The 13,573-nt window shown below is 37.7% G+C and overlaps 1 protein-coding gene across 3 annotated transcripts in view; it reads left to right on the top strand.

Moving 5' to 3' along the window:
* The window catches only part of LOC133530451 (mediator of RNA polymerase II transcription subunit 25-like), a 44,873-nt gene extending 36,726 nt beyond the window's left edge, over window positions 1-8,147 (top strand). For 2 of the 3 annotated variants that reach the window (XM_061868360.1, XM_061868361.1), the window contains exon 15: window positions 6,295-8,147. In XM_061868360.1, coding sequence (XP_061724344.1) covers window positions 6,295-6,378 — 84 coding nt within the window. In that variant the 3' untranslated portion in view covers window positions 6,379-8,147. Of the gene's footprint in view, window positions 1-1,551; window positions 1,616-6,294 lie in introns of all 3 variants that reach the window. The other variant, XM_061868362.1, reaches the window with a different exon arrangement.
* Window positions 8,148-13,573: the final 5,426 nt, after the last annotated feature.

Below are 13,573 nucleotides of genomic sequence, written 5' to 3' on the forward strand. Positions count from 1 at the left end.
TTACTTTTGTTTTTTTTTTACAATTTTAGTAACTTAAAGATATCTTTTAAACAAAATGTGAATTACATTTTTACTGCCCATATTACTTTACTTTATTTTTCAGAAGCTCTATATTAAAATCTAATTTCACTTATTTGATCGCTTGTGGAAAACGTAAAATTCGAACGTGGAAATTTCCAATATATATTTAAATTTAATTTAATTCGTTGAGAGTAAGGTTGTTTTCCACATGGATCAGTTTTACATTTTCCAGTTCTGGCTAATGGCTCTTCTTATTTCAAAGCCTATTTTCATTTTTCATAATTAAATAATAGTTCAAAAGTAAAATTAATTAAATCAATAATAGTTATTTTATTATTAAGGCAATAACAACTAAATATATATGAAAGAATTATTTATTTTACTTCTGAACTATTATTTGATTCACCTTTTTCTTAATTTATGGCATCAAGTCTTGCATTGCAAATACATCCTTACTGCACGGTCATTAAGTTCACTTCTGGTTACACTTTAGACTGTCAGAATTTTTTATTGACTAGTGAATATAGACACTTGACCCTTTTCTAAGCCGCTATCTACAAGGTTTTCTCAAAATATCCAAATATATTCCAATTAATCTTGCTTTGATGATTCATTTGAAGACAAGTCACATTTCCCGAAAGTGCAATCTAATTTGGACCTTAAATCGCTGTGCTAAAGTTGAAATTTTATTGGCGCGTATGTGGTCGATAAATCGTGCTGTGCCTGGAAGACGGTTTAAAGCAGTGCAAAATATCGTAACCACAAATTAGACAACTTAAGAGGGAAGAATAGCTTTGCGATCCTAGCGAAATAACTGTATTTTTTCTATGTAATTTCATTTCGGGAGAAAACTTTAATTTTGATGTATTGGTTTTCGCTTTAAAAAAATATTTTTGCAAATTTTGCAAAACATAAAGGATAACCTATAAACCTAGTTTTTCACTGTGTCAATAACATACAAAAAAAATCATGGAGAATGGAAAATATTTAGAAGTGGATAAACGTTTTCTATTTTTGTACGGACGATCGCTGTCCGACTCCGTACATTACGCGGAACGTAGGTTGCCAAGCGCTAAAGTTTGCCAATCCAGTGACCACAAAATGTAGGACATCGTAAATACAACGCTATCTACGTATTCTATCAAATTAGCGGTTACAACATTATGCACTTCTTTACGCATCGCTAAGACAAACGCAACGCACATATGTAGAATTGGACCAAACTAACACTGCGTGGCATATGCAACGGTAAAGTGTGACAATTTCATCTTTAATAGTGTCAAATTTCTAAAAAAATATGCCGCATATAATGGCACGCTCACACTTGGTTCTATTCAATTTGGTGCAAAGTTAGTTTAGACGGATTAGCGTTTTTATCATAGGTACATTTTGATTTTAAGCAATGGTGTGGTTAAGCTTTATATTCATTGTTCTATGTTTCAACTTTTTAACTAATCTATATACACGAAAGCAACACTTGACGCCACCTTCATTTCCTAAAGCTTTGTCCACATGTAGCACTTGTTTTAGCAACAACAACAGCCCCGCGGCGGGCGCCCACACATGTGAACGCGGCCTTATCCACGCCTGCCAAGTAATGCTTGCATCAACTTTATACTAACCTACACATACATATATGCAGCAAAAGTAACTAGGCGGTTGCGGTGTTCAAAATTTTCTGCACACGCTCTTATTCTCACAACTTCATTGTGTTTAGCTAATTTTGATCACTTCGTCCGCTTAGCGACTTGTGCTTCTCACTGTATAAAACGTGCCCAAGACGAACACTAATGCTTAAAATCCTGGTGTTCTGTACCCCTAGTGTAAATTTATTCGATAGCGAAACGTGACGTACGCGTTTGCGTTAAGTCTCATTTTGTGTTTCCAAAACGTCCCGCTTGGCGCGCTGTTTCTAAATCCCATACAAAATGAGACTTAACGCAAACGCGTACGTCACGTCACGCTATCGAATAAATTTACACTAGGGGTTCAGATGTTAAAAGTAAAATACCTAGTGGCACTGTGAGCTGTAGACTTCGCGATGAGCTTAGAAAATGTAAAAGTGAAAAATACTTAGTTCGTTGAGTCGTTATCACAGTGGACTCACACTGGTCTTAAGTACCATCAAAGAGAATTAAGAAGACCAAGAGTGCTCACTCCATACAACGGTTTTGTGACCAAAAATACTATTATTTTCGTAGTCTATATCAAGTCAAGCTTCAAGCTAGCGTCAAGTAGCGGAATTCTCAGTACTGCTACTCCACCATAGATGCAAACGCGGCAAACAAAAAGTCTAATGCTCAACGATTTTCCGCTAATATGATAACTAAAGTAACCGGAACTCAATTTTTAACTCATACGCTTACTCTGGTTATAATATTAGCTGAAAATTCTGACTGTAGCACTGAACTGAGTCAAGCATTTCTTTTTTGAAAAATTGCACTACTACTACTACTACCAAAGAGAAATTGAAATAGAGGTGTATTGTCAAAGAAAAATTTGTAGCGACGTAAATTTACTGCCATCTTTCGACACATAATTAAAACTTTTAGAACGCCATTTGACTTTAATCCTTATTCTTTCACTGATATGTTAAAGATGTTCAATATGTTAAATATCAAAAAGTGACGCCATCTTACCGGGCACTACCTAAAGGTTATGGCGCCATCGCTCGAAACGATGCTGCTATACCTTTGGCCTTTGATCTATTAGATGGCGCCACTTTTTAATATTTAACAAATTTAACTCATATCAGTAAAAGAATATGGATCAAAGTCAAATGGCGATCTAAAAGTTTTAATTATGTGTCGAAAGATGGCAGTAAATTTACGTATCTACAAAGTTTTCTTTGACAATACACCTCTATTTCAAATTCTCTTTGCTACTACTGAGTTCCACAAAAAGTACATTTTACTATCTAAATATGACGAGAGACACACTATTAAAATTGAAAATGCTTTGTGTTCGTCCTGGGCACGGTCTTTAGTCTGGCTACCCATTTTCATCAATTATAAGTAGTTATAGATATTAGTTTAGTTCCAAAATGGATGGTCAGATTACATTGAACTGGACGTAGCAAATGCTTGTACTTACGGCGCGGGCACGCACGGGGTTGCGCGCTCGCGGTGAACTCGCTGCGCGCCTCGCTTTCAACTCGCTCGCAAATCACCAATGTGCCCGCGACCTTAGCGTGTCTTAGAGGTGCCCATCTCATTTAGAGAAAAACTACTAGTAATTATATTCCCAGTTCAAATGTCCGAACTAATTTTTGTATGGAGCACTGAAAAGTTTTCCATTGCTATTTCTGTTATGATATCACCATGCTTGAAAATATCGTTGAGCTAAGTCACACTATTGCGGGCAGTGGCGGGGCAAGACCAAAATTTTATGTAGGCACGGTACATTTAGCGAGGCCCTCTGGTGGCGCAAGAAAGAACGAATATTTCTACGTTGTGTCCGAGATATAGGTACTTTTTTGAGGCGCGAGGCCCCTCGGACGCGAGGCCGTAGGCGGTGGCCCACGTCGCCCACGCCTAACGCCGCCTCTGATTGCGGGTGCTTGCTGCATCTAGTTCAATCCATAACTATATATCGTTTTTTTAGCACTAGAAAGAAGGTAAGTGATCTCGACGTCTTTTTATGAAAAAATCACTTTTGAAAAACAAGTCACAGTATATATGTAACAATTATAAATCATATACGATTATTTACATTATTTTGCCTTCATAAGTAATATAAACTATTTTTTTTTAAAACGTTTCTAATAATTTTCAATAAAAAGACGTCAAGATTGTTTAGCTTTTTTTAATGCTAAAAAAACGAAGTAGGTACTGTAACACTGTTATCATTAAACACAATTATTTGACCATTTCTGGACCTTATTTGAACGAGTCAAGGTCTATAATGGTAAGTTAATTGTGTTGCTTATTACACCTTCGCCAAAATCATCTGACCGTTGATATTTTCATCGGATTGCACTCCTGCTGCTTTTATTTTTATTTTCATTACCCTATCGGGCAAGATTATTTTGACTTAGGTAACTAAAGCAAAATAGTTATAAAAAACTGCCAAATGCTCACTATAATAATAAAGAAAATGTTGATATTTGACCGCGGCCGGCAAAACGTCCCACTTTGTCGCTTGCCATAACGACGCTTTGTCAGTTTATTCGTATAAAAATACAAGCAAATCTTGTTCTTATGAGAAGCGACAAAGTGGGACGTTTTGCCGATTTAAATAGTAATTTCACTATTCGTTAGATGTTAATTAGAAACATGCGAATAATCGCAATTTAAATAAACAAGACTGGTATGACTACACAACGAGACTGCGTGATTTACATTAAATGTAATAAAATCGTACTGTTTTTGCCTACATCATACCCATCTTCATATTATATGCTTTAGAATTAAGCTTCAACACTCAAGCAATCATACCAGGCATGTATCTATTTTTTTAGCAAACATTCTTGGAGTTTTGGCTTAACTGTTTCTAATAACCAAACATTTTTTCACTACCAACATCATTATATCTTCTGTTGAATCAGTAATAGGATTTAAATATTAATTTCCCCCCTTTTTACTATGTAAAATCCGGCACTATGAAAAAAAAACTCGTAAATTCTGTCAATCAAAAGAAAAATGTATAGATACGAAATTGGACATGGAATGCATACAGATTGAAAGCCCGACCAGAAATATATGATCGTCGTCAGGAGGGCGCTGTTATTCTCATGTATAAAATTAAATTAAATAAATTAAATATCATTTATTTTCAGGCAACTAAGGCCCATATATACATACCTTACAGACTAACATACATACAATAATAAATATATATTAGACATGTGTAAGTAATGCGCGTAACATCACAAATGAGATATCACTCAAACGCGTAATGTTGCATTACGCATCACTCCGAGAAACCAAGCATTACTTCAAACATCACTCGAGCATATGACTGGCCAAAGCGCGCGTAAACTCGTAAAGCATCAATATAGATTGACGCGCCGGTAGTCGGTACGAAAGGTCCGTTCAAGTACAATCCGCGTAATGTATAATGAGCAATGAGACGTGATGGTGTGATGTGTGATGTTTGTTTGCCATGCTATCATTACTTTGCTATCCCGCTCGCACCCGCACTCACTGCTCGCTCGCTCTCATTCCGCAATGCTTTCGGAACACTTCGGATCGGTCGCTCGGCCGGTCGGTAGCAGTCTCATTTGAGTTATTGCAAATTTCATTAAATTGATACGATAACGGATTTTTGCACCTGCAATCGATTTAAAACTGTAATGCGTTACCATAGAGCTTACAATGTTTTTAGTATTTTACCTATAAGGATGCGGCTAAATGATAATTCGCTTGCGAGTTTGAATTTGACAAACAAAAACCGTATTTACTGTTTATTATTGTTGTGAAATGTTTGGTTTGGTTGACTTTCGCGGCAAACTAAATTAAGCACGAGTGAAGTTACTTATTTATCTTTAATTTAATAGTGAGCTAGTGTTTACAGTACATTCTCGTATCAGTATCATATCATAATTTTATTGATATACTTACCCAAATAAAAATACTACCTAGTGACTCTCGATGGCGTTATCTCATTAATTAACAGATATTTTCTTTTATTTTTTTATCTATGATGCATATTTTACGACTATAAAAATAAAAACATTAACAAAAACGATCTATCACATGGCGGTGACAAAACGCAATGCGTAATAGATCGACGCGCCGATATGATACGCCCTAGAGTCCTAACACTCGCTGCGTAATGTAGTTGGTACTGTGATGACTGTGATGAGTGTGATGTTGCCATCACGCGCGCGCCCGCGCGCTGTATTCGTTCGGGTAAATGTTTCGTTTCGAGTGATAAGTGATGTGATATCTCAGTGTAACATTACGTTTTCGAAAAAGTGATGTGATATAGCATTACTTTTTGAAGCACTGTTTCGCGCATGTCTACTGTTCTGGTCAAACCGCCGAAATATCACACCTTTTATATAGTTAGTTAAAATTTAGTTCCAATGAAATTCCGCAATATGGCGCGTGATCATATATTAATGGTCAAATGCCTTTCAACTTTGAGTAGCAGTGTGAGATACGAGATTTTTTCAAAATAGTGACGATTTCTCCCTGTTTACCTGGATCACAGTTTGATGTACGCGGCGTCAACCGGAGCGGAGGCCAAGATATACATAGAGTGGCTGAATACTCAATAAACAATTAAAATAAATTGACCCGGGCTTTAACAGCTTTGTGTGATCCACAGCAACCGCAGTACAGACCGAGCGGCGCGCGCGCAGCGCCACCGCAGCAGTTCGATGACGTCAACAATTACAACGACTTCATATAGACAAAAGAGATTAAAGGCAATATTGCACCAAGCCCTCTGTCACGATTAAGGGCGTCCGCTTGCGTGGGCGGGTGCCTGGGCGGATGCACAAAGCGGGTGCACGCACGCGGGTGCCATTATAGGTAAAATCCGTCGCATGCTTCCGCGCCAGTTAGCAACGCTCATATTCAGGGCTCGTACGTCATGCCGTTGAGGCAAAAATGACGTCACGCTACAAAGAGTATGATTCTAATTCGTTTTTTTTTATTGGTTCACCAACAATTGCTTACACTTTGTTAGATATAAATACAAACGACTTGACTATTAACGCTAAGCGTAACAATACTTATAGATAAACACCACATGCATGAATATAGAGTTTTTTTTATTAACCTCTTTAGTTAACTGATTACTTTAGTTTGCTGCTTAGTTTGGTATAGTTTACTTGACAATCAGTATATAAACCTCTGATTTTCATCTTATTGGCACTCAACTAAATAACATATTGTTACTTTATTAAATAATACATATTTTTGATTTTTAACAGTGTATTTTACGTGACAAGTATTTATTTTTCTATGCGTCAAATTTGTTAGTTATCAAAATTTGTAGTGTTATAAAAACTACCTGTATGTTAAATTACGTCATTTTCGCGTCAACGGCATGAAATGTGCGGGCTCTGCGAGTCAAGCTATTTTTCGCTCACCCGCTCTGTGCACCCGCGCCTGCTAGCGAACGCCCGCATGCACATGAAGCAAAAGGACCCTTCTCTGGTAGAAAGCCACATCTTATGGGCAGTTTCATATTTCTTTACTGAGTCACGTTGATTATGATTAGTCCGTCAATTGGCTACTTGACAGTTTTTTGTAAATAATGTCAATCGATCTTGATTTTCCTGAGGATCGAATGTCTATATAGGACTCATGGCATTTAAGCAACACAAAGGTCAGAAATGGGAGATAAAGTCTGACGCTCGCACTCGGCGATTGAAACGCCTCTAACAAAATAATATTGTAATGTGACGTCACATTACATTAGTCTCTCCTAAATGTATGGAAGATCAAGAAAATTGCTATTTTGACCTTGAAATATTGCGTTTATGTATATAGTTATAATACTTATAATACAACTTATTTTTCGATAAAATTTAAGGAATCGAATGGTGCCATTTTCAAAAAATCTTTTTTTGAGACGTCGGAGCCTTGTATTTTTTTATAATCTCAATGTCTTTTTAAATTCCACTTTTTTCATAATGGATGGCCCATTTTCTATTCATTTAACTAGCTAATTTTTGTTGTAATATTCAACATGTGTCAAGTACCCAATTGTGGCTGGTGCAAGTGGCTTTAGGACGCAGTAGCACTAATTTCTACCAAAACTCATCAACGTTAAATTATGATGGCGGCAGCTGACTTCCCATAGAGAACTGTCAAACTTTTACAAGCAATTTTCCAGCCATATGCTGCACTGTAAAATTATTTACACCCTGGGTGAAAACATATGAATCCCCCGCCACGCTCAAGATTGAATGCCCCTCACTCGCTATGTATTGTTACAACAATATGTATATCTGTACTGTGGCTTAGGATAATAATGAATTAATTATTATATATACTTAACCATTTGTAACGTTCCAGACGAAAGGTATTACATCAGATGTTAATAAGGTCGATATTCAATTTGTATTTTTAGGCAAATAGCTCCTTATTGCCAACCGACGAACTGGTACATTTTGTTTGAGAACGACTCATTTTAATTTAGGACATTGAATTAAATACTTTTTAAATAAATAGTATTTATTATTATCTCCTTTTTATCCTTATCCAAGAAGAGAACTACGTGCATGTGCAAACGTTGTAGTATTTCAATAGGCTACTGTGGCCTCTTACCCCACGAACTCGAATATAAAAGTCTGAGAAGAGCTCGACAATGACCCCACATGTACTGTGCAACATATATCTAAGGACGGGCCTTTCGGGCACCAAAGAGACTGAAATAGAGGTGGATTGTCAAATAAAATTTTGTAGCCACAGTAGGTAAATATAATGCCATCTTTCGACACATGATTAGAACGCCATTTGACTTCCGTGTTAAATTTGTTAAATATCAAAAAGTAGCGCCGTCTTACCGGGCATAACCCAAAAGATTGTGGCGCCATCCCTCGAAACGATGCCGCCATAACTTTGGCCTTTGATCTATTAGATGGCGCCACTTTTTGAAATTTAACAATTAAACACATATCGGTGAAAGGATAAGGACCAAAGTCAAGTGGCGTTCTAAAAGTTGGCAGTAATTTTACTGTGGCTACAAAGTTTTATTTGAGAATCCACCTTTATATCAAATTCTCTTTGCGGGCACTAAGAATGGTGCTATTTCAGTGGTGCCACTCACGAATTCGAGCCAATCGTGCAGTCTGACAAAACGCGCGCGTGATGCGAACTCATCAACCAATCGCGTTGTGGCGTCAGCAGTGTTGTCACATCTACCTACTTTTTGGTAGATCTACCTATTTTACCTGCGTTCTACCTATCTACCTCCCTCGGCCTGAAATCTACCTATTTTTCAAAATAGTACAATTGTAAGCAATTCTCAATACATGTGACGGAAGATTACCTAATTTCTACCGAATTTAGATTTGATTTAATGAAAACTTGCCAAAGAAACAGATTATACAAGCAGGTTTATTACCTAGAAACCATGGAAATCCTAACTTATATGTTTCAATTTCTTTAATGAACATGTGTACTAACGTCACAATATTAAAAACTCATAAATAATTCAAAAATTTTTAATCATTAAAATGTACTTCTATTGAGTTGTAGATCTACCTATTTTTCATTTTAAATTCCACCCATTTCTACCTATTTTTGCACCCTATTCTACCATTTCGGCAAAATTGTATGTGACAACACTGGGCGTCAGACTGCAAGATTGACTCGAATTCGTGTGCGTGACACCGCTGTACTGGGATATATGTACCGAGCATAGCTTCGTATATATATATATATATTTTTTTTTGACCACAATCTCACCTGATGGCAAGTGCCGATGCAGTCTAAAATATGTCTATTCACTCTCGATTTAAAAAGGTCCAAGTTATAGTGGACTGAGAATAGATTTGCAGGAAGTCCACTCCTTAGCTGTTCGCATGATAAAGCTGGATGCGTAGCGTTTAGTGCGAATCAGTGGTAAAGTAACGACGTAAGGGTGAAACGCAACACGGTGGCAGAACGGAGATGGGGGGATAAGATTATGTAATCCCATCGCACACTCCCCGAAATGTATCCTGTAGAATACCGATAAACAGGCTACCTTTCTACGGTGTTCTAGGCTCTGCAGTCTAGCCTCTACCAATTTCGCATCCCCAATAAGCTTCCTAGCGCGTTTGTCTATAGAATCTAAAGGTGGCGACTGACTTGTAACATTTCGGTGTAATGTAACGTGATACAACCCGAGCATTACAACAGTCAGTGCAGCGAGCCGAGCCGCTCGACGCGAGCACCGCGTGCTCCACTCGGCTGTCGGTTTTTACGCGAATCCCTTTGAGTGTTACAAAGGTGGCGACTGACTTGTAACGATCGTCGTGAACGATACATTACAAGCAAATGTTACAAGTCAGTCGCCACCTTAAGGTGTCTAGCTGATACTTGAGCTATGTAAAGCTGAAGAAGCTGCCCCGGTGTGAAGTACTGCTTGACCTTAGAAAGGACGCCTTATCGTCTAGGTGCAGATTTAGCCAGAGATCAAAATATAAGTAAATATATTCCGCCGCTGCTCTTACCATCCTACCATTCATTATCCAACGCTTTCCTGATGGTATCCTAAGAGTCTGAATCAGCTTTGAAATCCTAATCCCAAGATTTGGCGTAAGCCTTAGTTTTTACGTAAGCGATTACGATCTGTTTTTCCAATCAAACCTAGTTTTTCACTAGGCCTTATTGAAAATAGGTCAGGGGGCCTAGCCAAGATGTCAATCGTTTGCGCCGTAGCAAACGAAACGCTAATGTCTCTATCACTCTTTCATATTAGTGCGATAGAGAAAGGCGTTTCGTTCGCTACAGCGCAAAAGATTGCCATCTCGGCTAGGCCCCTAGACTCCTTCGATGATTTATATCCTAGACTATCAGCCAGTACCTAATCTTTCCATGCGAATAGATAAACAGAGTTTACATAATATAGTAAACAAAAACATATTTTTGCACAGCCTTCACGAGAAAATTTGTGATTTATTGAAAGCGCAATAAAGTCCTAATTTGCATGACAATAGTTGTATTACTCAGCGTTAGTCAGCTGATAAGTTACACGTGCAGAGAAGTCGTGTTTTTGTCGTAAATAGGTATTTTGTCGCGTGGAATAAGCGGAGATAGGTAAACGGACTGTAGACATCTGCGTATTATACATAAATACTGACTAACCTCGTAACGCCCAATGTGCATTACAATGAATGCACACTCCGTTTCAATTTAAAACCTTTCATAAACCAAATAAAGTAGCATTTCTTTTGATTCATTGCTTGCAAACCATTGACATATATTTAAGACCGGTAACGGGTACTAAGAATGGCGCTTGTTCAGTGGTAACGTGTCACTCACGAATTCGAGTCAATCGTGCAGTCTAACGCAACTCTAGTTGCGACCAATCGCACGCGTGATGCGAACTCATCAACCAATCGCGTTGTGGCGTTAGACTGCACGATTGGCTCGAATTCGTGTGCGTGACGTGACACCGCTGTACTGGTACTGGTACGTGACAACGTCCCAGTCCAGACACGCGGCAGCGTGTCAAGCCAAGTTCAAAAGAAGAGAACTGGCGACGCAGCGGCCGCGTGTCCCTCCCTACTACTCCTAGTGAACGAGAATTTGGATAGATCTCAATTCTTTTTCCGGCGTAATCAACAACGACGCATATTCTTGGTATTGAACTTGGCTCTCATTTCACATTTATGTTTTTGATGGGATTTACTAATATGGGTACAACAACTAAAAGTACAGTATATACATATACCTATCTATCATTTATCCCTGGCGGTTGGCAAAGAACTTGCTCGGAGGATTTTTAGTTGAAGGTAGCTGAATTTTGTTTTGGGACAAACTTTTTAAAAGGTACTTATCTAATTAATGAAAAGAGTAAAGTACCTAAGTACTATTAGTATTTGTTTGGGAGGTTAGCGAATCTGAATTACTTTCAGGAGCAGCAGACGGGTCTCTTCAATGACTTGTTCATATTTTAATTTTACAAATTGTTTTTATTTAAAAAATTATATTAAATGAAATTAACAAAAGTTAGAACGTTGGCGATTCTATATAAAAAGCAAAAAAATCGCGAGAGCGGCTTGTGTGCCGTGTCGTATGAGGTCGTAAAGGTGATGGCTATCGCCGCGCCCCCGCGCGGCCGTGCTTGGAACTCCGCCTCTTCTTGTAATGCCCGTCAGATGGCGTTAGACTCGCGAACAGTATTTTATACAATTGTGATATAATAGAGAGCTTTTCAGTCGAGTACCGTGTTTAGTAAGGTACGAGATTGAAAAACCATGATTATATCACTATTAAATGTATACAATACTTTTCTACGAGTCATCAAAAATAATACTTTTTTTTACTAGAAAACATAAATAAGTAATGAAAATTGATAAATATCTCAGTAAACAAAAATGTAGTACAAAGACAAAAACGCGCGAGCCGCCGCCCGCCCGCCGTCCGCTGTTCTATGGGTACGCGCGGCGGCACATGATTAGTCGATTTTTTATAGTTGACTACAGCGTATCGAAACTTTTATTTCAGTTGAGTTGGGCGCCTATGCGCCCATACATGAAAAGTACGCATTTATCTTTTGGTGCACGAAATCTTAATTCAATCATTACAGTCGACGAGTATAAATAATATACTTGTATCTAACTCTAGAGTTCTGCTTACGAGCAATAAATAGGACAAAGCGTCTTATAGAATGTATAAAAGTGAGACCTCGTTCTATGACGGTCCGACAATCTTCACAATCTCTTAATTTCTATTCTGGGCTATTGACGTAACCGTGAACGATGCTACGCGTGTAAAAATATGAAAAACATTCTGCGTAGCGATAGCTGATAGTATGCTGGCAATAAGTCAGGAAAATAGCGGTACTTTTGTATGGGTTCTGTGATAAAAACTAGGTTCACATAGCACATACTAAGCTATTGCCCGCGACTTCGTCGATTTTGAAATGGCTCAAGATTGATAGAGCCAGACTAAGCTAACTCGGAAACGATTTTGATAGCACAGACGTGCAAGTGTTGTTTTAATAGTCATAATTTCATTTCATAGAAGTTGAATTAAAATTATACTTACACAGTCTATGATATTAAAATCGCTGCCGAGGTAGCTATATAGCTTGTTCTGACTTTACCAATTTCTAGAACTCTAACTATTTCCATTTCATTGGCAGTTTATACATAGGTACTGTTAATACCTGAGTTTTAGTATAGGTAGGGACGATACTTAGGGGTGAAGTTACAAACTCATATCCTACCCATAGAAATAGGATGAATGTAGCGTTTGACAGTTCTAGAATCCTATCAGTTACCTCCTATTGATAACTCCTACCAATCAGAAGTAATGCCTAATAGCTTTAGAATGTTCTCATTCTGTTTTCTCTGCTATTCAAAATAGACCTAGATTCTATGTAAGTACGGACCTACCTAAATGAGTTTACATGGATAAATTTTAGTATTCCCTACCTACCGTAAGGAAGCAGGCAGTCATACATATCGAAAACCAAATCATAGTTTCAGAGGAACCCTACATATGCACGATACGTCAGACCATTCGACGAAAACGATATTATTTAATTACACAAATACGTTTACTAAAGTGTGGGCGTTCGTTCCAATTTCAAGGTCACTAGAACATTTCGCCATGCAATGCAACGCGATTGGCGGGAAATATTCAGAAAGGCAAAATCAATGCAGGATATGACCGGAAATACTTACAATTTAATTTTTCTAGAACTCTATTTCGGGCTAGACTGCCTGTCTAGGTAAAGCTAGAGGATACAAATATATTGAAAAAATTACCGAGTTATTTAGTTGACGTTATACATTACTGCTTTAAAACTAGAAACGAATATCTTCCACGGCGTAAAAACAGCAATGGACTCTGCTTTTGTTACGTTATTAGTGAGTTCTAAAGATTGCCAACATTAGTGTACAAGAATAGGACAGAGCTATACGATTTTGTAAGTA

This window comes from Cydia pomonella, chromosome 22 (genome assembly GCF_033807575.1).
Source record: "Cydia pomonella isolate Wapato2018A chromosome 22, ilCydPomo1, whole genome shotgun sequence".
Classification (NCBI taxonomy): domain Eukaryota; kingdom Metazoa; phylum Arthropoda; class Insecta; order Lepidoptera; family Tortricidae; genus Cydia; species Cydia pomonella.